The sequence below is a fragment of the Gymnoscopelus microlampas genome (genome assembly GCF_963454915.1).
Source record: "Gymnoscopelus microlampas genome assembly, chromosome: 5".
Lineage (NCBI taxonomy): Eukaryota > Metazoa > Chordata > Actinopteri > Myctophiformes > Myctophidae > Gymnoscopelus > Gymnoscopelus microlampas.
Genome location: NC_139942.1, coordinates 34,110,397 through 34,136,723, shown reverse-complemented (window position 1 = coordinate 34,136,723; position 26,327 = coordinate 34,110,397). Strand labels below are relative to the sequence as shown.

Here is a 26,327-nt window from a genome sequence, read left to right as displayed (position 1 = left end):
TTTTGCCTTTGACTTTATTATACTGCATGGGTGAGTGTCTTACAGATGGATCAGTGGAATGGAAGGCCCAATATGGAGAATATTTGTTGAAACGTGGTGCTGGTGCTTTATTTAAAGGGATGTCAAGTAGGTAAAGCTGCAAATCATGGTACAGTAGCTAAAGCCAGAGAATTAGTATCTCCCATGTTGACAATTTTTGGATATCCTGCAATATAGATTTCACAGTTAACTTCTCCAAAATGAATACAATTTGACACACGGAAGTGGGCTGAAATCAGAAGTCTCAAAGGACCATTGTGTTTAAAATGCTTGTTAGATTGTTCTTTTAGTCTACATAGCAAGATTTCTGCAGGTATAATGTAACAAACGTGTAGGAAACAGCTCAAAGGTGTATTAGTGGTCCAATAGGATAACAGCCATAGCATGCATTAAATATATTCAGTGCAGTATTAAACTAGAACAGGTTTCCTGATATCCCATTGGAGTTTGCACACACATAATACAAACAACCCATGACTACAAGTATTCACTCACAGAACAGAATTCATACAATCACTTGAAACAAATGGAGACAGCCAGGAGGTAATGAGCTAACCTGAAAATACAGGAGATTGTATCCTGCACTGAAGAAAAAGGCTTGGGTATTTAACTGCAAGAATGCAGTTTTATGCCAAACTTTCTCCCAGCTGGTTAAAAACATTCTTAAATATTGGAAATGTATTGCTACACAGTGTTGTTCCTTTGAGTATATACTGTATATATTATACATACTTTATACATGAAAAAGTTAAGCTCAGTTTAATTACATCTATATTTCTAGTACTTATTAATTATTAATTCTTAAGTAATTTATAGTGAATTATTTACAGATGTCAGTGCACTTTCGAGAGAACTAAAATGCCACGAGAAAGCATTGATCTGTATTCAAAGAGCATAAAATAGAATAAAATTGACTACATGTTATTCACATAAAACTATACCAACGCTTCCAAACTGGGTCTTCTCTGACAACTGTCACAGGAGAGGACACCAGCTGAGTGCGATAGATTAACTACTCGGTTATCAATAGAGCCCGACTGATAGTGTTTTGACCAGTATATGACCAAACTACTGTCTTTGTAAATACATGCTCACCAACTGAGCTTTTTTTTTTTACAAATCTCTTGCACAAATTGTATGTTCCTTGGATTGAATCTATCTCAGAACTGCTGTAGTTTATTATAACTGAAGTTATAATTAACTAGTTATAACTATGGCAAAAAAAAATTATCTGCTATTTGCAATACCAGTGCAGTGCCTGTATCCATCTGATCCGACTTCACACTCAACACTGCACTTCCTTGGGTCCTCAACAATACACCTGCCATGTGTGAAATCGATCGGATGAGTGATTCACTAGATACACATGCCCGTTCGGAGCAGACTGGGCCTGTTCTGGAGAACTGCTGATCCAATGGACTTCCACACTGGGCCCTCGGCAATACACCTGCCAAGTATGAAGTCGATCGGATGAGTGGTTCCGGAGTTATGCAAACGATAGACAGATTTGTGGAGTTTATAGATGGATGTAATAATAATTTGGTTCCCACTCCATTGGGTTGGTTTTTTGTCACTGTATATTGGCACATACGTGAAATGTGTCCCATCCTAGTAGGAGCAGTGAGCATAGCGCTCTGAAAACATAATCTGGCATCGGTCGGGCTCTAGTAAACTGAAATAAAAACTACCGTTTCAGAACATGTGCTGCTGTTATAGTTTTAAATGTTATGGCACTATGACTTCTGTTTGCATTGGATTGCTGGGGATATATCTATAAAATGAAGTAAAGAAAAAGTTCCAACAGATCAATTCCCTTTTAGTAGAACACAAATAAAAACAAAACGGCAACACTGTATTCCTCTTTTTTCCCTCAGCTTCCATTAGCTGTTGTTCATTTAATTTTGTGAAAAGTTCATCTCTTTCAGTTTTATGCAGCTGGCACAATTGACTGCTTGCAGTAAGCCAGCTCAATCAGAGATCTGGGAAACGACTGGGGTCCTCTTTGTATTCAGCGGGGATGGCAAAAATTGACTCTTCAAACTCATCATAGCGGAATTCCTGAAAGGTGACAGTTGCTGTGATGGTGGGAAAGACAGGGATATCTGAAAAGTAGAAAGTACACTTGCTTATAAAAACGTATTATACTGTATCTATAGTACATTATGCTTGATGAACTAACTCACACGGATAACATAAGTAGGCCCAAAATCCAGACATACCTAGTTTGACTGGAAACCCCGGAGGAAGTTTCATCTGGACAAACTCCCTGAGCTTGTTAAAATGCTTGAAAGGAGCTATAACCTCCAACACATTCAATAACCTGGAAGCACAAGAAGAAACAGTGTCTGTTGATCAATTTTCATAATCATACAGCATCTTTAATTATATTCAAGTTCCGTCCACTATAGCCCATCCCTCTCTACCAAGTAAGAATGCCTATTAGCAATCATTGTGATCTGATACTGTACAAAACTAATGTGTGGGTCTGATTTTCAGTGACAGATCAGTTCAATTTAAACTCAAGTCAACAGGAATAGGGCAGAGGATAGAAGAGTGTGATTAGAACAAACAAATGCTCATGGTAGGAAGGTAGATTTTTTCGCTCCAGACCCAAAGTGCCTCCCAACGTCGTCACCTAAGATCAGTATCTTCTGCATAAAAGTTAGTAAAAAGATCTAAAGGAAACTGGTATATGCTTACGATTCAATGCCTAGAGGGAAATCTTGGCTCATGGCTACAGTAGCTTTGAAGTTTTTCTTGCTCTCCTTGCACACAAGCTCTCTCCCAAGATGAGGTGGCCTGGAGGAGTGAGCAAAGGCAGACAAACAGTTTTGGGTTTTTTTCTTCACATTCTTGATATTTGTGTGGACACAAAAGGAGGGGTGAAAGAAGACCTACTTTCCATGTTCTGCAGTGATGTACTCTTCCCAGGAAATTGTGTTGGGTGCTGGGGCTACGAGGGACTGCCTTCTTACAGGCTGAGGAGAGGAAATAGCAGTGTCACTGTTATCATCATCATGAGAGTGTCATCAAACAGTTACCTTTTAAATGGAATCGTGCCAATAAATCAGTTGTTTGTTTAGTAAAGTGGTTCTGTGGGGTCTGAGGAGCCCCAGGGATCCTTCAGGGTGTTCCAGAGGACCCCAGCCAAATGAGTTACTATAGCATCAAAATCAGTTTAACCGTATGTTATACTTCAGCTATTCAAAAACATTTTTTTTAATGATCTGGGAACCCCATTCAGTCTTCTGCATCTTCCACTCACCTCAAAATTCTGCTCACTGATGCTGCCTCCTTTACTCAGGCTCTCCATGATGGCTTTGTTCCTCAGGATGTCCTCCTCACTGAGGTGCTCTCGCCGCTTCCTAGACTCCAGCATCAGGCCGTTCACTGAATAGAAGTCAGCCAGGAAGTTCCCGACCCTCTCCTATTATACACACAACCGGTACTGTAAATATCACTGTATGCGAGTGATGCAGCATACTGTATGTACACTTTCTAGTATGTGATATGGCCTTCATTGGAAGAATTGGACATGCAGGGTTATCTATCCAACATTTACATGTCTTGAGGAGAGTGTGCGAGAGAGGCGTTGGGCTTACCGTCTTGTCCTCTCTGAAGAGCCAGCCAATCTGACTGCGGGAGAAAGAGATAGACTTGGTAGACAGAGTGGCCGAATAGACGTCGCTGCTCATCAGAATGTCCACCTCCTCCTCGGTTTCCATCTCAGACTCCTTCAGGGCATTAACAGTCAGTCATTATTGCTCATGTGTAAATACTCATCAATGCCAAAGCATGATACACAAGAGCAACACAACTAGGTACTAAGTGCTATTCTGTTCACTCACCTCATGGTGTATTCTTTGGTACACTTTAGCCTCATTATCCAGGACCACGAAGGACTTGGGTGGTGCAGCGTCTCCGTTGAAGATGAAGCTTAGGTCTCCACGTTGACACTTCATATCAGTGAAGTCAATGAGGGTGGTGTCTAGTCTGATTCAGAAGAGAGGGGAGGATGTAAAAACTGCACATAGCACAGACTTAGAAATGACAGAGTTGTCAATCTCAGTGCCAGATTAAACCAGGTCTCTAAAGAAATACAGCAGCATGGGGAGGGGGGGGGGCAGCTTTGTCAAGTACATAAACTAAAGTCTTACCTTATATTTATTCCCTGCTTGTAGATCTTACAAGCATCAGACGGCAACATCCGGGACAACAGAGGCACTGCAATAAAGAGGGACACTGGATTAAGGACTTGGAAATGTTATGCACATACAATTGTCTGAAGGAGCTGAATTGTCGTTAGCAATCCTCAGGCAAGTTGAAAACAAATACACAAAGAATAACTCAACATGGTGGTCCACGCAATCAGCTTATAACATCAAATGCAGTAATTCTTTTCACTCACTGCTCTGAAATAACAACACTCACCCCAACTCTGAAAATCCCAATGCAGCTCCAAATAGAAGTCACCAAGCTATGGAGAAAAGGGTTGTGTTATTGCTGTTGAATTAATATATATATATATATATTTCTATAACAAAGCATAGCATGGTATTGGGGTTTTTAAGACATGATATAGTATGACTTTTTATTACATGGTATATAGTACTATGTTTTTTGACATGGCATAGTATGACATTTTTGAAAACGGTGTAGTGTGATTTAGTGGTTTGCAGAGTATGTTTCTATTGACAGTATCGTATAGTATGACGTTTTTTGACAAAATATTAAATATTTTTGGTGTTAGTGTAGTATGGGATTTATATGAGAACATAGTCTAAGTCTATTATGTATCTTGGTGACATAGGTATAGTATGACTTTGATGAGTGCTGCATTACAACTTTATATATAAAAACACATTGAACCAACTATTATATTTTATTATGAATACTTTGCAAAAGGTAGGAGGATTAGTTATTTTTTTTTCTGTTCAAAATACAGTAGTCTGAACAGACTACTGTATTCTATGGGTTATGGTTATTTATGCAAATCAGAGCCAGAAAAGTCAGCAGTATATGAGTACCATGTGAGTGACAGTAAATGTGTCTCACCTCTCTGAGAGCTTTCAGTAGTTTTGGCCTCTTGTCCTCCACACTATCTCTGGACTGCTGCTTTAGCTTACGCAGTATAGCTGTAACTGAGAAGAGAAGAGTGGAATTTAAAAGGCCATCAACCAGCTACAGCATGGGTCAGTACTCAAGGGAGCTTATAGTACACATCGCAAGCACCACTTGAAAGAAATTGATGTTTTATGCCGTACAACTCTCTTCCACAAGCTGAACAAGAATTAGCCACTCAATGCATTAATGCTACCAGGTGGATGGCTACGTGATCACCATCATGACTGACAATTGAGGCTTGTACAATCTATCTACAAAACGCAATTCATTTATGTTGACCACAGGGAATATTGGACTGAGAAGGGAGTAGGAGAAGTGCTGACAAAGCATTTGCTGCAGTAGTGGTGCAGCACTGCACATATGGACACCTCGAGTGAGCTGCTGTCGCAGTGTGCACAGACTGCACATGTGTGATAGAGAGCATGTGTGTTAATGTGTGAGTGTGTCCGGGGGATCATGACTGATAAGTCATGATGATAAAAGAAACAAGCTTCAGATTACTGCACTCTATTCTGCTATGATAAACACATGTAGCTCAGTGCACTTTAGGCTTCCTTTAAACTGGATGCTGCATGCCATATTGTGACCCAAAGCCATCCTTTGTCGCTGGAGTTTTGCCTTGTCTTTGTGTGTCCTTGCTGTGCAGCATGAAATGTGTCCAGCACCCCTCCCTCCCTTTCTGTCTCCCCGGTACCTCTCACTGTGACATGACCTTCCCCCAGCTTAACTCCTGCTCCCAGTCCCCAGCCTGCCAGCCTGCCACAGCAGGAGAGGAGAGTGAAACGCATTCTAACAAGGTTGGGGGTCATTTCTTTTACTGTTGGATACTTTTAACAATTTTGGCATTTAGCAGATGCTAGATATTAGAACAGACGCCATGGAAGTAAGGGAGGACACTGATAATTCATGGAGTGGACCAGGCAGGTTCATCTAACTCACTATACCAATAAAACCAACAAAGTCAGCTCAACCCACTCACAAACATTTACGCAGAGAGTCACTCTTTATTTACCATAGCACCTAAACAATTACGATATTCTTTATCTTTACCTACCAAACATGAAAAACAACTAAGGCCCTTTGTTGATTGAGGCAAAGAGAACAAAAGACAGTATTCAATCTAATAATACAAAGTGAATCTGCACCGGACATCATATTCAAAATTAAAAACATGGAATTCCAATGAGTCAAGCTTATAGCCATTAGCCACTGCCCTTCACAGGCAATTTGACATGTATCATTAGCTGTCAAATAGATCTAAAAGCAGTAGCATCATTAATCAGAGCAGAGAGAGTGGTGAGCTCAGGGCTTCCCGACAGTAAGCCACGCTTCAGGCTATGTTCCAGCCCATCTGGATCCAGAGAGCTTTGAGAAAATCCCCATGTCTCTTTTTAACTGGTTCAACCTTGCCATCGAGAATGATCACAAGTGGTCCACACAGTTCAGTTACGTGTTAGAAAGTCCTTCAAACAGTTTAGGGCAGGGCATGCCTGAATGTATGACTTAACACAAATTAAAAACAAATCGTCAGCATGATCCCTCTTTCTCACTTCTACAGATTCCTGCAGATAGGTCCTTTTTTTCTTCTTCATGCTCCACTTATTCCCAACAATCTGCAGTATCAGACTATCCTAGAGCTTAATCCAAGTTCTAAAGTGGTAATGAGATAAATATATTCCTTCCTCAATATAAATAATTTGGAACGTTTGATATTATTTAAAAGAATCAATCCGAATATGCAAATTGCTGATTAAATATGGCAGAGTGCTATAGATTCAATTCCATTTGTTTAAGATAAGTAATTATTCAATTCAAAATGATTAATTACCTACACTTTTCTATTGTGTAGTTGGTTAACTTTCAACCTGGTGTCCTTATATGAGAGCATGTTATTATAGGCAAAGAATTCCAAAGAAATTTAAAAAATAGCAAAAACAGCAGATTAAGTGGTTAAATGTGCTGTAAGTGATATGTTTGTTAAGATGAGGGTTAAATACCTCAATAATCTGATAGTAATCATTACCATTTAGTATTTGTTCAATAACAGGGGTCTCCCTGCAACTCATCTAAACAAAAAAAAACATTTTCAGGTCAAGATGCCAATCACATCCAATCAGGAATGAGGAATGAGAACTGATACAGGATAAACATGTGAAATTGGAAGTGATGAAACAAATAAATGAGGCAGACAAAATTCAAACTGGAACACAAGCTCATACATAGATGATCTTTGCAGGGTTCCCTCTCCTGATTGGATGATATTTGTAACCCAGCTGAAAATGTATTTTCTGTTTACTCACGACTCACGAGCTGGAGAGATAGGGGGACCCCTGTTATTGAACTAACACTCAATGGCAATGATAACTGTAAAGCTCCTTACACACCGGGGGCGATTTTTTCATGCGAATAATACGTTTTCTTTTAAAACCTTATAAAGTCAATGCAAGCTTCCATGGAGCGAAAAAGCGAAGCGAAAAAGCGTCTTTTAATTATTCAGAGCGAGTCCGAATTTTGCGTATATTCGCCGGTGTGTAATGATGACCCTAATGATGACAATATATTGTAGAGCTTTATTCTTTTTTTTAACAAAGTGTTTTTGTATAACCAAATAAATACTACTTACAGCATTTAAATGTGTGATCAGTGTAAGCAAGCATTAGAGACACTCTCACATGTTTGTTCTGGCTGTAATCTCTGATGTCCTAAAAATATTTGGGGTTGCTCTACACAAGACAAACCCAAAATGCTAAAAAATATAGTAGGTTTTGTCTTACAAGCCTTTTGGCAGCCGCCAGGCGACTTATATTGATCAAATGGAAGTCACCCCAAGTCACCCAAGAGGACTGAACAATATTAGCCATGCCCAAGAGACCCTGATTTGCAATACTCAAATAAAAATAACTTACTCATTTGCCTGTCTCCGTAGCTGATGGCTTCTGCTAGAGGGCTCCATCCTTGAGCATTTTTTATCTTTACTGGGGCATTATGGGCCAGAAGTAAAAGGGCACACTCTGGAAATACAAAAATACACATTTAAGAAAGGTTTCATATAAAAGAGGCATAAGAGGTTTCTCATAATTTAAAAGAGGAATTATGTACTAACAGTCTACAATATGACCCTGAGGAGTTTGCTGAGACATTCCAGTCTTTTTGTGTATTAACAGTCATTTTGGCTTATTACATTTGTATTTCTGTATGTATTATTAGTTTATAAATATATCTAGGCTATTGGCAGTTGGCACTAGTGCAATTACAATTGACAATGTATGCATTGAGCAAATGCTATCATTCTGAGCAATTAACAAAGTGTAAACAACATACAAACAACAACATAATCTGAAGTTGAACTAGCATTTATCTAAATAGGCAGCAGGTACAGATGCAAAGAGAGTGCTACTATGGAGTGAAGTTTAATGTGAAGTGATTTATATGATTGTATTTTACATAGGCTTGAGTTATTCATTGAGCTCAGCATCAGCAACATTATCATGAACCAGCCTAATTGTTTGTCCATTCTGGTCAGATTAGGTTAACTTTTCCCATAAGCCAAACTGCTGACATCTTGCATCATAGTATACAAAAATATAAATAAAACTACAGCATCATAGTAAAACATATATATAAATAAAACGACAGATGTCAGATCAGATTAACTGAGTACAGCAGGGTTGAGTACACATAAAAATAAACAGACAAATAAAACGGTAAAAACATGCAGCTCCTGTGGATGTCAAAATATTTTGGGATACAGTGACATTGTGACAGATGTGATGACATGGTTAGTTTTTATAATGACAGATTAGCTTATTTTCTTTCTTTTTTTTATCTGAGTGCACATTCTGCCAAAGAGCTTTGCATTGCAACCATTAGTTAGTCTGATAAGTCTTGCATCCTGTGACACTTTAAGTTATCTAAATAAGAAAAAGAGGTTGCGCACAACAATGGGTAGAGTAGTACAACAGAAGAGTTAGAGTGCTAGACCCAAAATCCAGTATACATATCAAAAATAGGAATTGAAAATATCCCAAAACAGGTAGCACACCTTCAATTTCAAATCAATGGAGGACAAAGTACTCACATTTCCACTTTTTTATTGGCACACACCAATAAACGAACGGTTACGCCTTTTTCCGTTATCAAAGTTATCTATTTGTTTAATTTTAAAATGTGGCAAGAGCTCCACACATGTTCAAACATTATACCTATTGATTGATTTTACCTTTGTGGCCCATCATCACAGCTAAGTGAAGTGGAGTATTTCCTGAAAAGGGAGACAAGATAGGAAATTTCAGTGGAAATTAAGAACATGGATATAACAAATATAGCGGCAATTTCAAATAGAGGGCAGAACTACTGAACACATACAGTATGACGGATTAGTGCAATTATTATTATTTATTTTATTCAGTAAGGAAATCCCTGATCAATGGTGTAAAGTAACTAAGTACATGTACTCAAGTACTGTACTTAAGTACAATGTTGACGTATGTTTTACTTACTGGAGTATTTCCATTTTTCTGTACCGTACTTTTACTTCTACTCCATTACATATCAGAGCCAAATATTGTACTTTTACTCCACTAAAATGATTTCAAAACTAGTTACTAGTTACTAGTTACTTTGTAGATTTTGATTATTATTACAAAACATACATCAACTACTTCAGCCCTATATACATTTCAGCCATTTGAAAATAGCCGATGTACAAGCTCACTTTAAGTATATTTTGATACCAATACAAGTAAAAGTCCGGAATTAATCATTTACTTGAGTAAAAAGTAGAAGAGTATTTCTACATTGCAGTATTGATACTTTTACTTAAGCAAAAAAACATTTGAGTACTTTTTCCACCACTGCCCCTGATAATAACTCACCGTGTACATCCTTGAGAGAGATGCTATGGGTCCTGATGAGAGAGGACAGCCGACGCACGTCTGCCTTGAACACACATTCGTGAACAGGGAATTCCAGGTCCTCATTGGTCAGAATGATTGGGTTCTTGTTGTTATCGTCGACGACATTATTGGCATTAATGTTATTTGCGTTTATGTTTGACAGCTGCTGCTGCAATGCCGAGGGGTTCGTTGCTTTGTGAAATGCCTTGTTCGACCTGAAGGCATGACTGGTACCGTTCTGGATGGTTGAGGATTCATCATAAGTGTCCATTATCTCATCACCATTATCATCGTTTTTGTTTGTCTTGTTGTGGTGGTCCTTGCGCAGGGTGCGAATCTTTTCCCCCGTCATGTCTAATAAACAAGCAAATCGGGTAGCCTGACTACGATAAGCAGGCAAACAAATACAACATAAAAAAAACGAGATCAAGCGAACAAAGCAGCAGATCTATTTGCAGATGCTCTAGTGTGTGATGATCTAATAACCTGGTAAATACACCTGCTGTTAGCTGCTAGCAGCCATGAATACAAAATGAATGTGGTCGGTGGGCGCGGTGTTGACAACAGAGACAAAAAACACACAATACACACACTAAACAACCACCAAATCACGAACTAAATAACATTCAACTAAAAATGAAGACAAACAGCCCACGACTACATTGTTGGCGCCACCCTTATCCTCTTTATCGTTTTTTAAAATTATTCCCATTTCCTTTTCTTAGCGGGGCAACACAGAACACACAGCAGGACGGTGAAGGCTAGCTAACATGCTAGTTATGTTGCTAGTCTAGTCTCGCGAGATTACACGATGACGACAAAATCCGAGAAATCTCACTTCCGTTTCCATAGAAAATAAACATTTACTCAGAGCTGATTTTACTGTGCTTTGGACAGTGGTGTAAAGTAATTACTCAAGTAACTGTAAATAAGTAAAATGTTTAGGTATTTCTTTTACTTTACTGGAGTATTTCCAATGTTCAGTACTTGTACTTCTACTCCACTACATTAGAGCGGACAGATCATCCCCTAAATCCTGAATATGAATTCTTATTAAAGATCCCTGCAACTAAAAACAATAGGTACACATTCTCATTCTTCCAGGAGAAGGTAGCTATTATTATCTGTATCTTGTGATCATGTCGTCTATGTTTATGTCTTGTGTATGTTTACTGTGTTTTGGAGTTTATTATTATTATTATCTGCTGTAACATTAAAAGGCCCAGTTTTGGACATAATAAACTTGAACTTGAACTACATAACATGTACAAGCTCACAACGCATTGTGAGCTTGTACATCTGCTATTTTCAAAATAATGTAATACATTGTATACATAATACATTTGAAAACTTGTGAAATAACACATTCTGCATAATGAGTACCTTCTACTTTTGGTACTTTAAGTACTTTTGATATCAATATTTTTGTACTTTTACTCAAGTATATTTTGAATTCCAGACTTTTACTTGTAACAGAGTATTTCTACGTTGCAGTATTGATAGTTTTACTTAAAATAATGTGAGCACTTTTTCCACCACTGGCTTTGGACACGTTTATGTCCACAATATTAACACTTTATATACTGGAGTTAACGCTTTAAACCGATGATAACAGATCTACAAGCTCACAGAACGCCTCGCACCCGCGTCATGTTGTGAACTTGTAGATCTGCCGTCTTTACAGCGCGCGCGCGCGCGACACCATAGTGCGACGAAGCATGGGGGGATGTACGTCATTTTTATGAGACGTGTGTTGTTTTCTCTCTTCCTTGCAAACAAGCGGAGTAGCAGGCGGTCGAAGATCGCTGAAAACAAAACAAGCGAACTTGTTCTTGTGAGAAAGAATGGCAGCCATGAAAAAGGTACAATAAAATAATTATCCGCACTCTCTTTAGTAGTTTTTCATGTTCTTTTTAAAAGGTTCACAGCAGCAGCAGTCTATTTAGAGAAACGGACGCGTTTCAGTACGTCGGCCTTCTTCCTCAGCGTTTCAAACTAAAATAAATCGAAAGGAAGTGTCATATAAAGCTATGCGATAGTATTAAATAGCTGGGTCTCATTAGTGAATACTGTGTGGAATGCCCTACCAAAAGGAGTAAAGGAGTGTAAAACCCTACTCACTTTCAAAACAGCCCTAAAAAAACACTTTCAGGAGGCTGCAATTCCAAACTGGCCCCTGTCAAAGTCTTAACATAAGCCCCCCCACCCCAACTGTTTATTGTATATATTTCTTGTTTTTCATACCAGTAACCTAGCCTCGATCTCCAGGCTTTTAGTTTTTAGTCTCGCTAAAAAATAAAAGCCTGTAGATCGAGGCTAGCTTACCTGTAAGCTGATAGTATGACGTTCTGCTGAGTAGTGTATATCTGTCTGTTTTCTTGAATGTCATCATGATTTGAGTGCGTGGGGATCTCATTTTAATCTAATCTAATCTAATCTTAAGCCATTGTGCTTTTATGAGCGATCCAGTTTAGAGGACATATGATTGTGAATTGTACTTCCCTGTACTGTTTCCATGTCTTTCTAAATAAAGTGCTTCAATCAATCAATTCACTCACAGTTCATAATACTGTCAATGTTCACATGAAATGCATCATAATAAATAGTACTTGCATTTTACATTTTTTTTACAGTTTCCACAAACATCACAACCAAATAATTCGATTTACACAAAAACAATTCAATAATAACTCTAAATTCAATCCCTTTGGGAACTCTGTAGGTAGGAAATGGATCCAGTAAGCCTTTGTAATAGTTTCCGGTCTCTGTCCCCACCTCTTCTTAGTGGGTTGACTACTTCTAGTTCAAAACCTTGAAATCTCAGTCGGCAAATGTCATGTTTTACAGTATTATAGTGCCTGGCAACTGGAGACTTCTTGTCTTTATTTCTGAAAAAGGGCAAGAAGGTCATAAATCAAGATGAGCTGAGGCGCTTAATGCGAGAGAAACAGAGGCAACAAACCACCGAGAAGAAGAAACGCGTGGAGTCTCCTTTCGCCAAGTACAACAGCCTGGGCCACCTGAGCTGCATGCTGTGCAACGTGCAGGTCAGTGGTGGTGGAAACTGAAAGTAACTAAGTACATGTACTCAAGTACAATTGAGTTTCTTTTTTTACCGTATTTTATACAAGCTTGTATATCTGCTATTTTCAAACATTTTAGTACTTTTACTTTTGGTGCTTAAGTATATTTTGATGCCAATACTTTGATACTTTTACTCAAGTAACATTTTGAACACAGGCCTTTTACTTGTAACAGAGTATTTTTATATTGTGGTATTGCTACTTTTACTTAAGTAAAATATTTGAATACTTCTTCCACCACTGGTACAGGTGAAGACGGAGATACTGTGGCAAGCTCATGTTCTGGGTAAACAGCACAAGGAGAAGGTGTCCGAACTCAAAGGATCTAAACCGAACAGTTCGGGTGCCAGTCAGACACCCCAGGAACAACAACCACTGAAGAGGAAAGCATCGGAGTCCGAAGACGGCGATGGGAAAAGGGCGAAAAGTGCAGGCCAGTCAACATCGGGGCTACCCGGAGATTTCTTTGAGTTCAAGAAGCCAATGGAAAGGGCACCACAGGCACATTCTACTACGAAATCTGCTGGGCTCAGCCTTTTGGCTGGAACATACGACGAGGATGATGATGATGATGAGGGAGATGACACTGACCACAAAAGTACCCCAGGTGTGTCGGGTGAATCTGCCCCAGAGGGACTCCCCGCTGATTTCTTTGACAATTCAATACCATCCGTCCCCTCCGTCTCTCATTCTGGGTCCATTCTTAAAGCAGACGAGCCAGAGAAAAGCACGTCGAAGAAAGAAAATACAGCCGAAGCGCTTCCAGAGGGATTCTTTGATGATCCAGTTAGAGACGCAAAAGTGCGAAATGTCGAGGCACCCAAAGACCTGATGGACAAGGAATGGGATGAGTTTCAGAAAGAAATGCGCCAGGTGAACACAAAGTCAGAGGCTATTGTGGCCGAGGACGACGAGGAGGGTCGTCTTGAACGCCAGATTGATGAAATCGATGAGCAGATTGAATGCTACAGGAGGGTCGAAGTCCTGAGGGACAAAAGGGATGTGGTAAAGAGCATGTCTGTGCAAGTGACGACTCACGAACTGTCCGACCAAGGCATTGAGGAGGAGGATGAAGAGGAGCTACTTCACCTGTTGTCCCGCGACTGGAGAGCTAAAGGGGCGCTTGCCTAAATCCCTACAATTGTGATTTACAAACATTGGTGAATGAAATGTTGGCTTAATTGTTAAGAAACAGGAGTTTGGAAAATAAGCTTATTTGTATGCTATAAACCTGTGCAAATACATTTATTGTATCATCAAGGTTTGTACCATTTTGTTGGATTTGTAAGTGTTAAGAGCTTGTATTACCCTAGTAAAGCATTGGCTTGTAAATTAGTTATCAAAGATAATTTTGTGAATTAAAAGATAAGTCTGATAATCTTATACAAATACCACAAAAAGTTGATTTGAATACTATATTTATTCATAAGTTCTCACACATACACACACAAAAAAACTTAGCATGGAAATATTTCATGTAATATCAGAAGCTGTCGAATGTATATAGCTTAATTAGGCCTATTCATTGTCCTGCAAACAGTTAAAGATAAATTAAATATTTGCCCATGTTACATTATGAGCAACATGCAAAGCACAAATTAATAGAATTTAAGATGTACAACACAAAGTAAGACCTCAGAAAGCAAACCTGACAAACCACTCCCTATACAAGATATATTTTCGTGGATGCCACATTACAATTTTTTATTTTTTTACCAAATGCAACAATATTGAGTAACCTGACAAAATGTGTTTAGTAAATGGCTCCAAGGCCTACACAAATGAAATAAAAACAATTGAGTGATGTCAGTGCTCTCATACTACCTGTTGCACAATGTGAGCGGGGTGCACGTGCAGCCTCCTACCTTGTTCTAAAATTACTAGTTTAAACAAATTTAACGCAAGCACTATATAATATCTGCAAGTCTTTTTTTCCCTGTGTTATTGCTACATATCCCCTTGTGATTGTGAGATTATCCACTTCAAAAGTGTTTTTGAAATATTCAATAAGAGTTTATAGCCCTTCAAATAATGTACACTTTAAAACTGCTAAAATAAAGAGAAATCAAAATCTCACTACAAATGATTAACAAACTCATAACCCAAATTAAAATGCAGGAATTAAATACTTTTGTTGGGACAAGGGATACACACAATCACAAAATGTGGAAAAACAAGTCTAACATGTTAAATGAGCTTTGAATATGTTTAGGTCCAATAATGTAATTCATACTTCATTAAAGTTTGGCTAAAAAACAATAAACAACATTCAGCTTCTAGTAGTCTGTAAACATTCTTTAGATTTTAACTTGGGTTGTGAAGGTAAGGTTCAAGTGTGTGAAACCAGGTGAGTTATTATGTAGTGATGTGAGGGACATCTGCCATGTAGCGTATAACAGTTTCCAGTTTTGCACAGCTAATTGCACATTAGAAAAATTCCATGAAGATGAGAAAGATGGGAGGTAAACAAACCAAACCTGCAAGTCTACATATTTCACCTGTAAAATAATAAACCAAATGGTTCATGACACTTTATTACAAGGTTTGCTAAAACAAGAACACTAAGAAATTGTGTGTGCACAATCATCTCTAAATTCTAAAGTTCGGTCCGGTGTGGACAAAGTTGCAGTGTGCCGAACCAGGTGAGGAAGTAGGGGGCGTGCCAGTGCCATTGTTCCACAATCAGCATGATAAATATTCAGTTCAGAAAAGTGCAGCAGTCACAGGAAGGGTGTGCACGCACCCCATGTACCGGGGACCCTTCTGTGTTCTCAATACTGTTCATTGCCGTCAATAATGCTGTGCTCACAAACCTGTTGCAGCTTTCAGTTCTGTCTGAGTACCAATTGGTCCCCATCTTTGTCATAGACCGCCATGATAAGTATGTCAGGAAATGAAGCTCCCAATAGGTTCCTCAGGCCTTGGCGGGACATTCTGACAGAATAAGCCAAAAATGATCTGCTAGAAGAGGTCCTCTGGATCTGTATAAACACATTTTCGAAATTGTTAAAAATATATATATATGCTCATGGCCTCATGGTTATTACATCAAAGCTGTGCTTCTGGAGCTGTAGATGTGAATTGCTTTGTACTACTAAACAGCAGTGTTGACCTTTCTGAGAACTGACACTGGGCGAGGACAACGGCTTTAGGGCTCCTGGCCCAACATTCCTCTTGGAGTGTTTTGGAGTCAAGAATCTCCGTCGTCTCTTTTGTTTAGATTCTGATACTGGTGTGAATTGCTCTGCAAAGAATAAAATAAAACATTCAGACTAGGTTTGAGGCAAACAAAGAATACACCAATGTAATAATACATTCTATACAGTACCATTTGAAGTATTAGGTGATGCTTCTGCTGTAGTAGCCTCATTAACAACTTCGGCTGCTTGGCTGCCAATGCTGGGCTCACGTGCAGTCTCACCCATCGAGTCCTTTAGTTACGATGTAATAGAAAAGAAGGTGTATCACCAATCATGTGGCATATGAAACTAAACAAGTTAGCTGCTTATATTCTTGTGAGGAACTGAATATGGAGCTTCATCTCACTCACATTTATGTTTGTTTCTCGTTCAGGCCCATGCTCTAAAGAGTACAGCCTCTGAGAAAGGTTGGAGACTGTAGAGATGAGAGAGTGGATCTGGTGACCAACTTGGGACTCATACAGTTCCTGGGTCTTGTTAGCCTCACTTACAGCTTCTTTCAGGTCAGTTATGTCCTACAACAGCAAGACAAAAGAAAAATAAATATATGGACAAGTGAAATAATGTTCTGTAAGGGTGGCAGACAGCAAACAGTCCTGTCATTGAGTCACATAGGTTGCACTTAAAGTAGTTTGCTCAACCATGTTGTAAAGTAAACAAACAAGCAAAACTAGATTTACTACATTTATGGGTGACATGAAACGGAATATTACGAACACACAATTTGTCCAGTTTTGATGCAAATACTACACCATTCATGTATTTTACACAATGATCAGAAGGTTCACATTGAGTGACATTGTTTAGCGATTGATTTTAGTGTCTTTGATGCTTGTGGTTATCATTTTGATTGTTATAGTTAATTTTGCACGGGTATAGTGTTATATATTTTAACCTTTTGGGGATTGCACTTGAGTTTGGAGGATGAAGTTAGTTTCAGGAAAAACATTGAGGCAATTGAGAAAAACAGTTACTTCAATGTAGACGTATGAAAAAAGATATATAACCGGTGCTTGTTTAATAATGGATGAGACTTTTATCTCAGAAATAGCTACTGAATCTTTATTCCCATCTGCCTTCCGATTTTACCTACAAAGAATAAAGTAGAGAGAAATGTCAGAAGACAGAAGTTGTCATGGATATCTGACCCAGTTTTGCTCAGCAAAGTAAAATGTATGAGCTCCCAAAATAGAGATCGGTACTTGTTTCATGTATTATGAATGAAAATCCAAAACAACAGCGCGACAGTGGTTTAGGAGGTAGAGCAGCCACCTGGGAACAGGAAGGTTCCCGGTTTGATCCCCAGCTCCTCCTGGCTTTGTGTCGAAGTGTCCTCGAGCCAGACATTGAACCCCTAACTGCTTCCGATAAGCAGGTTGGTGCCTTGCATGGTTGCCTCCACGTCGGTGTGTGAATGTGTGTATGTACGCTATACATACTAAATAATGAAACGCTTTGGCTCAAGGCTTAAGACCAACACCATCCTTCCCCCCCTTTTTGTAACTACAGCACTTTATGAGGTTGTACGGAAATGTATTTCTTTCACACCTGTAAACTTGTGATACAAGTCACAAGTTTACAAGTCCTGTCGTCCCGTGGACAATAAAATATGTATTTGGGACAAACAAGAAATCTTCAGGAGATTTAGTTTTTCCACTTTGAAAATGTCAACTGAGCCAACTGTCAGCGTGCATATCACTGGAAATGCCAACTCATGAAAGTTGCATTGTAGTTGCATTTAAAAATATATATATATTGTTCTGTGAATCTCTTAGTTATACTAACTACTGCAATGAGGTCTTGTGTCAAGGAAGCAAGAGTAAAAGTCATAAAGATAAAGTATTAGCTATTACTATTTAGTACCATCAAATGTTCGGATTTCAGCAAATCTCTTAGTTATGCAAACATTGGTCTTATGAAGCAGTTTTGTTCATAGAGGTGAAAATAACAAATTATAGCAGCATCCCAATGATTTAGGAAGAGCATGTCACATCTTATAAAACTGTCCATATACAAACAGTCTTGTAAGACTATCAAAAAATAATCATTGAGCAAAGTAGGAAGCGGATATATTTACCACAGTCTTTTTCAAATCATCAGTATTTGTCTTCTGATTTTCAAGAGCAGACTGCATAGTCTTAACATCATGCTGCACGCTTGTTAGTGTGCTGCCAATTGTGGCCACGCTCTGGAAAAGATCATTTATAAATCGAGTCATCTTTACTGTAGGTCATCTCAGAATATGAACAGATATGAGCCCCACATTTGTATTTATTATTATAGGATTCTTTCAATCAGGATAGTTTTCAATTCTCAAATGTTGTTTCTTCTTAGCAAAACAATTATCATCAACAGTATATTATAATTATGCACAGCTTTTATAGTCTCTTCCATGTCATTGGAAGGGGAAAATAAAGCAAAAAGTTTAGGACACTTTTTTTTTCCATGACTTTTTTTCCTTTGGCTTTACCTTTTGGAGTTCTTCAACTGTAGTTGGAAGGTTGATCAAGTCTGAGGCAGATTTGATGTTGGCCTTTAGATGGTTGACTGCTGATTCTAGTAAACTGATCTAGAAGAGTAAAACAAACAATTATATTTCACAACACCTGCAGCACAACAACAACCCACACTGGTCTCCAATTATAGAATTGCTCTTTAAATGTATGCGTTAGCTGATGCTATGCAGAAATACACGAACCTGCCATATTCTCCATTTATGAAAAATGCCATAGAAGCTAGTGTCTGTCAATTCAAGGCTGCAATGACAACTTACCTTTCTGTTCATCTCCGTCAGGTTAGACCACAGTTTGCTCAAACCCTTGTCCCCGTTTTCAATATCCTCAAGCTTTCTTTGCTTTGTTTTCAGGTCCTCACTTAGTTTTGGTATTTCGTGTGCCGATGCTTTTTGGCTGGATTCCACTGTTAGGATACAACATTGAGATGTTAACAACAGGAAAGTGGATAACCGAGCCGGACATAATAAATTCCAAATCAGTCTGTTGTTTATGACAGTCATTTCAGATAGGCAATCTGTGTGAACTTTGCCTTACTCGTGCGCATTTTTTCTTTCATAGAGTCTAGATCTTCTTTCAGTGCAATCTGCATCCATATGAGACCAGCACAGGCCATGACACAGGCAGCTAGTATGATGAACAGGAACAAGGGGTAGCACACACTGCAACACTTTGTGTAACTTCTCCTGAAAAGAATGCCAAACACAGAAGACATTAATATTTCACAGACTCATGCAACATTGATGGATATATTTTCAGGAGACTTCTTGGGTGCCATAGGCCGGTGGTTCTCAAAGTGGGGTCCAGGGATCCCCTGGAGCCCCCTAAGGACCCCCAGCAAAATTAGTTAATAACAGCATCAAAATCAATGCATCCACTTTAACCCTTATATTGGCTATTTGAAGATCTACAACATAAGCATCCTTAGTTGGGTTCATGAAAGGCGCTATATACATTCAAGCTATTATTATTATTACTCTCCGCAGGAGAGTATTGTTTTCACTTTCTAAATATGACACACCGATTGGTCAAGCCTCACGTGACACGTGACAATACGGTGAAATACTGTATAAATACATGGCGTCACTTTGACAGTGTCTTGCCACTGTCAAAGTGAGGTAAGACAGGAACATCATCACGAAATGGCTGCATGGCTGATACATAATTGGCAGATAGGACAGATAGGACACTTATATAGACAGGAGGGATATGACACTTACACAGACGGATAGGACACTTACAGTACACAGACAGGACGGATAGGACACTTATACAGACAGGACGGATAGGACACTTATACAGACAGGACGGATAGGACACTTATACAGACAGGACGGATAGAACACTTACACAGACAGGACGGATAGGACACTTACATAGACAGGAGGGATATGACACTTACACAGACAGGACGGATAGGACACTTACAGTATACAGACAGGACGGATAGGACACTTATACAGACAGGAGGGATAGGACACTTACACAGACAGGAGGGATAGGACACTTACATAGACAGGACGGATAGGACACTTATACAGACAAGACGGATAGGACACTTATACAGACGGATAGGACACTTATACAGACAGGACGGATCGGACACTTATACAGACAGGATGGATAGGACAGTTAGAACGTAAGAATTAGAACATTCCCAACATTCCCAACACAAGTCTGGTAAGAGTGAGGTAAGACAGGAACAGTCACGAAATGGTTGAGAAATGGCGGATACTGTAACAATTGGATAGGACACTTACACAGACAGGACGGATAGGACACTTACACAGACAGGACGGATAGGACACTTACATAGACAGGACGGATAGGACACTTATACAGACAGGAGGGATAGGACACTTATACAGACAGGACGGATAGGACACTTATACAGATAGAACATTCCCAACAGCGGAGAGTTGTGCTCCGAGGAGCACTTTTTTTTGTTATTATTATTATTACAATATTACGATACGTGTGAAGCTTGTAGATCTGCTATTTTCTAGATAAAAAAAAAAAAAAGATTTTAAGGACAAAAATCAGAAACATTGTAAGAAGGGGTCAGCAGCCCGGGCCCCGGCCACAAATTAATTTGACAATATTAATTGTCTTGACATGAAAAAGTTTGAGAACCAACCACTGCCATAGGAAACCCTTGACTCACTGATTATTCTCTGTGGTCAATCACTCACTTCCCAAAGGCTGCCACGGTGCCCATGTTGCTGAACTCATCATCATCAGAGCTGGACTCGGACTCGGAGTCCGGAGGTTCGGTTCGAAGAAGCCGGTGGCCGGACCCCTTCTTGGTCTTCTTCCTCTTGCTGTCCCCGAGTCCGATCAGGGCGTTCAGCTCCTTCCTCTTCTTCATCTTCTTCTGAGGGGTCAGCGATCCCGCTGAACCCGTCTTAAACCCGACCAGATCCAACGTCCTGTCCAGTTTGGTTGATACTGATAGACAGTGTTGTTGCAGATCTAACCTCGTCGTGCTGCAGAGCAACTCATCTAACGCGTGTGTCTGTCTTATCACTTCCCAACCCCAACCAGTGGCGTGTTACAAGGCTTTTTCAGACCTATAACCAGTCTGAACTACAGTCGACAGGTCGTATTGTGTGACATTCGAGCCAAGATGATAATATTAAACGTTAGCATTAGCTACCTCATCTGACAACCAGGGCCCAGCAGCAGCACTGTGCTAACGCGGCTAACTAAGCGCGTTATACGTTATATAACTGCCACTCAATGGAAAGTCAACGTGCCGAAGAGGTGACGACGATGGACACTTTGTCAAATAAATAAATAAATAAATGAAGGGCCGCATCTAAGAATAAATGTATATCGTCTAGCGGAGACTTGAGAGAAGCTACTGTACGTGCCTGGTTGTTTTGACAGAACGTCCTGTAACCTTACGTCTTGTGGATTTACGACCAGCGTTGCCAGGTTTCGCGAGAGTAACAAGCAACCGGGTCTATGAAAAGAAGCAGAAAAGAAGCGAGCCCTTCGCCTTTAAACATAAATTGGCTATTTGAAAAGCCATTGTATGTTTTCTTAAATATTTTAAGAAACAAGAATACAAAAACGTTGAAAAATGTGGAATAATATTGTCCCTGGCCTAAAATCTTTTCAGATGGGGGTCTGCATGCAAATACATATTAATTTGGGGATCCTTGTTTGAGAAACACTGGTTTAAACAACATTAAACAAGCCCAAATATGCAACTACATTACAAATATTTTACAAGCAATTTACCTGAAAAATAAGCCCAAAGTCGCTTATAATAAGCAGACATGGCAACATTAGTTACGACCCCACGTTTCCCTGTTGGGACCTGAGACGCCATCACTGATTGGACGCAACGAAACACAATATTTAACTGACTGCGCTTTGAGCCAATACATCTGTTCTTGGCCCAAAAGGAACACTACGATGAGAAGAATCCTTATCCAACCCTCCTGGCAGTGGTTCTCAGAGAAGTACATTAACTCAAGTAGGCTACTGTATTTATGTACAATTTTGAGGTATTTTTTACTTTACTGGAATATTTGTGTGTAGTTTCCCACCACTGCCTATATACATGATTTTAACTTGTTAAAAGATGGCGCCACACTGGCCAAGGTTCCTAGGGACCCACAGTTCTGGTTATCTATTGATTCACATGTTTTTTTTCTATATGAATTGATTCATCTATATTTATTTAATTCTCAAACAGATTTGTTATTGGCATAGAGGTGGTGTTACTGTAAATATATGGTGTACAAAAAAAGCCTGCCAGGTATACTTCTAAGGTGTTAATAATAAGTCATGCACGGAGCTCTCTCTCTATGATCTCCTGACAGCTCTGCAAGTCTGCAGAACTCAGAGTTAATGAGCATATTTCTTACCTCCATGAAAATCAGATCAAAGTACAATAATAAGGAGCTGTCAATCACCACCCCTGATGTGTGACTACTGTAAGATGTGACAAAATTACATGGAAATATGTAATTAGTTATCGTGTTAAGCCTAATTTGTGACAGCCTAGTTAATTGTTGTATTGACTTAAGTACCATGCAGACGGAATTATCGTTTTTATTCATTATTTATTCTAAATGTGCCTAATTAGGATTATGTATTTGCACTGCTGACTATTGCTGATCTACAGATGAGTCAGTGTAGCCTATTATTGATAGATTTGTAGTGACATGTCTATTATATTCCCTGTTGACACTTTGTTGATCTGTGAGCCCACTTCCACATTAGACACATTACACAACACAGACACACACACACACACACACACACACACACACACACACACACACACACACACACACACACACACACACACACTAGGCTTATATTGTACCAACCCAGTCGGTGTACCCAGATGTGAACTGCAATTAAACTAGTAGTTTAGCCACATTTTCCAGTAGCTTGCTGCAGTTCAACTTCTTTAATATTTGCATTAATAAAGTACTAAAAATAGGTTACTTGTAATTTCATGTTGTAAACTACTGAAACTACAAAGAATTTGGAGCCTTAAGGATGGTGTAAGTGATTCTCTTTATTTATTATGTAATCACCAGCTCCACCTTCTCGGTCGGTAGGCTCCAATATGGTCACTTCTGTCTGTAAAAATTCATAATGGCAACAGTCAAATTCAATATTACTTACTTAAACCCTTTTGCTCTTTGGGGAGCATAGGTCATTCATGAATTTCTTCCAGCTGGTTCGGTGTTGGGCGATCTTCTCTGCTAAATTCAATATGTGCATGGACAAAATGCAAAAGTCCAGGCTTGCTTCATAACAGGGCTCAACAAACCAATGAGTGAAGTCACTGTCACCATATCCATCATTTTAGTTTTACACTCTATGGTCCACAGCAATACACTTGCCAAATTTGAAGTTGAGCAGATGAACAGTTTGAGATATGCAAAGGACAGACAGACAGACAGACAGACAGACAGACAGATATTTACCATTGCTTTCTTTACTATTGAACCCCCTTTGACCAGCCCTGCATTTATTTAATCCTGACTGCTGTGAAGGCATGCCTCCAAGCAATGCATTCATTAGGCAACCACCACCACACACTTAACCTTTACCAAGTACTGCATGTGAAAAAGGGGGTGGGCGTTGCTCAGTGCTCACATAGCGACAGACAGCGTCATCATGGAATCTCCCGAATCTCTCAGACTGAGAAAGAATCATCATGACCATGCATGACACTGACTAGCTCCACTGTCAAAACCTACGTTTTTACTTGTGAGCTGTGCAAGCTGAGAGTTTATACACTCTCTCCTTCAAAGGTAAATAAATACAAATCTAAGAACACATAAAATAATAATAATAATAACAACAACAACAACAACAATAATAATGATAATAGTAGTAGTAGTAGTAGTAGTAACACAGACTTTGCTTGCCAATTTAGTAATTTTAAGTTTAATATGACATTACACATGTAACATTGTCAATTTTATAGATAGTAGAAGTTCAGACTACGTTTTCCAGGTGGCTTTATTTAACCAAATTAAATAACAATTAAATTGTGAAGTAATTGGTAGCTTGCAAAGCTATGTTTTCAAGTAGCTTCCCCTACAGTGATGACTTGGATGGTGGGATATCATGAAATCTGGTGGGAATGGTCAGTAGACTGCAATGAAAGGGATGAATACATTTTGGGTCTAATTAAGGTCATGGTTAAGGTATGTCTGCTAGCAAAATGGCATGAGAATGGATGGCAGAATTTATTTAATGAAACTTGGTGGAAATTATATGCTGTAACATTTTCACAGAAGCAAATTATGATTTATGAGCCATATTATAGGCCATCTAAAATATAAATGTAATTCTGTTTTCCAGATAGAAGAATTATGCCTCTCCTGGCATGGGAGTATCCCCAAAATACGACTAATCCAATAATGGGCTGACGCTGCACAAGCGCAAGGCTGAAAAGAAACGGTAAGTGATATATCTATTTTCTTTCTCTGTTAAAATAGACTCACACTGTCTTTGACTTCCACCCTTTTGCTAATGATGATGAATGAAATTCATTCATTCATTCTTCAAACTGGAGCATAATAACAAATGGATGGGGAACCACCTAAACATCTATGAATGAGGTCATTCAATTGTTGGCAAGTGCATTTGAAATTATGCCTACTGCAGATGCTTTATTTTATTCCAAAATGGACTAAGGCTGTGGTTGTCATGAAAATGGCATAATGCCACCCATATAATCACTAAGCCGATATTCTCAAAGCTAGCCTGAGCAATCAACAGGGCGGGGGATATTATGTGAGAGCAGCACATACTGTAAATCCAGTATTATCATGTGGGCGGTAGAGTGAAATTCAATCAGCAGCTCATCTCTACTAAGAACACCTGGTGAGGGGACAAGCGTCATGCTGAGGGCCTGTGGTAACCTCACAGCATGAGGCTTCAATTCAAAGCATCTCTAATGTCTCATCGGCTCTCTGCGCTCTCCGTTTTTCAACCAGGGTTAAGACAGAAAAGGATGGCAGTTTACTTTGTGTCTTCTCACATTACAGCCACAAGGAAGGAACGAGACGTTTACCAGACCGGACTCTGATTACAATAAAACACTTGTTTTCATACTTTGTTCACAGCAGGGGTGCTCATATACTCACCGGGAGTGAATTCCCTGCAACTATCTGGCACAGAGCTATCTTTGCGAGCTGAGAGAGAATATAAATGTTGCTGGCATGATGGGAAATAGCGAGTAGAATTGACTTCTAATTGGATGCTTTCATCTGACATGACAGACTGTTTGAATACAGATTAACATCGGTTGGAGGGCTGTTGCTGGAATACCAAATATTTCTCATGAGGGACATTGCCGTTCATTGTAAATCTGCTAACCAGTCTGTTGAATGGCTCAGCTAGACATAGATAATAATGAGAAATGTGCTTCACTGCTTTGGATGGGCCTCGCGTATGTCGAGCAAGGATATATTTAGTCTTATGAACATGATGGATAGGGATGATGGTATGTCAACTGCTTTCTGATATAATACCATAGTAAAAACATGTAAAGTTGTGCAAATTGTATTTTCCCCCATGTCTACTTAAGTATTGACGTTAAATGGACGCGTGTGTCACATTTTTCTTTTGGCAATCTGTTATTTTCAGCAAGCGACACGGTCATACAACAAAATATAAATGAATCCTCACTTCCAACCTTCCAAAGTATGCAATAAGAGAGAGGTTCTCAAAGTGGGGTCCGGGATCCTTGAGGGGGATCCGGGGGATCCCCAGCAAAATCAGTTAATATAGCATAAAATCAGTGTACTGTAGCCATTTTCACCCTATATACTGTACATAAGCTGTTTTCAAAACATATTTCCAAAACTTTGAAGATTTTGGAATTTTTCATCTTGTAGGTGGGTCCCTGGCACAAAATATTTTCAGATGGGGGTCAGTGGTCAAATACATAGGGGGTCCTTGACATGAAATAGCTTGAGAATCACTGCA

General features: G+C 39.2%; 3 protein-coding genes and 1 long non-coding RNA gene across 5 annotated transcripts; 2 read left to right on the top strand and 2 right to left on the bottom strand.

Moving 5' to 3' along the window:
- On the top strand, positions 1-1,881 carry LOC311046435. The gene is made up of 2 exons (XR_014600880.1): positions 1-1,210; positions 1,245-1,881. It is a non-coding gene; the product is annotated as an uncharacterized lncRNA (long non-coding RNA).
- LOC311046424 (ankyrin repeat domain-containing protein 13C-like) lies at positions 1,205-10,846 on the bottom strand. Its single transcript, XM_084058716.1, has 13 exons — positions 10,038-10,846; positions 9,383-9,424; positions 8,070-8,174; positions 5,095-5,180; positions 4,471-4,516; positions 4,197-4,263; positions 3,888-4,032; positions 3,642-3,773; positions 3,305-3,466; positions 2,938-3,017; positions 2,740-2,838; positions 2,259-2,359; positions 1,205-2,141 (listed from the first exon to the last, which is right to left on the bottom strand). The coding sequence occupies exons 1-13, from the start codon at positions 10,408-10,410 to the stop codon at positions 2,011-2,013; spliced, it is 1,569 nt and encodes a 522-aa protein (XP_083914842.1). The 5' UTR covers positions 10,411-10,846; the 3' UTR covers positions 1,205-2,010.
- Positions 10,847-11,785: 939 nt separating this feature from the next.
- On the top strand, positions 11,786-15,420 carry znf830 (zinc finger protein 830). Of its 2 annotated transcripts, XR_014600879.1 has the most exons (4): positions 11,786-11,920; positions 12,956-13,105; positions 13,391-14,402; positions 14,440-15,420. XR_014600879.1 is itself a non-coding variant. In XM_084058723.1 (3 exons), the coding sequence occupies exons 1-3, from the start codon at positions 11,903-11,905 to the stop codon at positions 14,270-14,272; spliced, it is 1,050 nt and encodes a 349-aa protein (XP_083914849.1). In that variant the 5' UTR covers positions 11,786-11,902; the 3' UTR covers positions 14,273-15,420. The 2 variants fall into 2 exon arrangements, 1 of the variants encoding a protein (XP_083914849.1); XM_084058723.1 differs by having other exon boundaries at positions 13,391-15,420.
- On the bottom strand, positions 14,543-21,753 carry efcab14 (EF-hand calcium binding domain 14). The gene is made up of 9 exons (XM_084058721.1): positions 21,047-21,753; positions 19,392-19,540; positions 19,115-19,260; positions 18,812-18,910; positions 18,419-18,529; positions 16,692-16,856; positions 16,470-16,572; positions 16,254-16,385; positions 14,543-16,122 (listed from the first exon to the last, which is right to left on the bottom strand). Exons 1-9 carry the CDS (start codon positions 21,220-21,222, stop codon positions 16,103-16,105), a joined length of 1,101 nt encoding a protein of 366 aa, XP_083914847.1. The 5' UTR covers positions 21,223-21,753; the 3' UTR covers positions 14,543-16,102.
- Positions 21,754-26,327: the final 4,574 nt, after the last annotated feature.

Coding starts and splice junctions, on each gene's coding strand:
- znf830 (XM_084058723.1), top strand. Junction 13,106..13,390: donor GCATGCTGTGCAACGTGCAG/GTCAGTGGTGGT, acceptor CCACTGGTACAG/GTGAAGACGGAGATACTGTG.
- efcab14 (XM_084058721.1), bottom strand. CDS start 21,222: ATGAAGAAGAGGAAGGAGCTGAACGCCCTGATCGGACTCGGGGACAGC. Junction 19,261..19,391: donor GAAAGAAAAAATGCGCACGA/GTAAGGCAAAGT, acceptor GTATCCTAACAG/TGGAATCCAGCCAAAAAGCA. Junction 18,530..18,811: donor CAGTTGAAGAACTCCAAAAG/GTAAAGCCAAAG, acceptor GATCTTTTCCAG/AGCGTGGCCACAATTGGCAG.
- LOC311046424 (XM_084058716.1), bottom strand. CDS start 10,410: ATGACGGGGGAAAAGATTCGCACCCTGCGCAAGGACCACCACAACAAG. Junction 4,517..5,094: donor TACTGAAAGCTCTCAGAGAG/GTGAGACACATT, acceptor TTTTCTCCATAG/CTTGGTGACTTCTATTTGGA. Junction 3,467..3,641: donor TCTTCAGAGAGGACAAGACG/GTAAGCCCAACG, acceptor TGTGTATAATAG/GAGAGGGTCGGGAACTTCCT.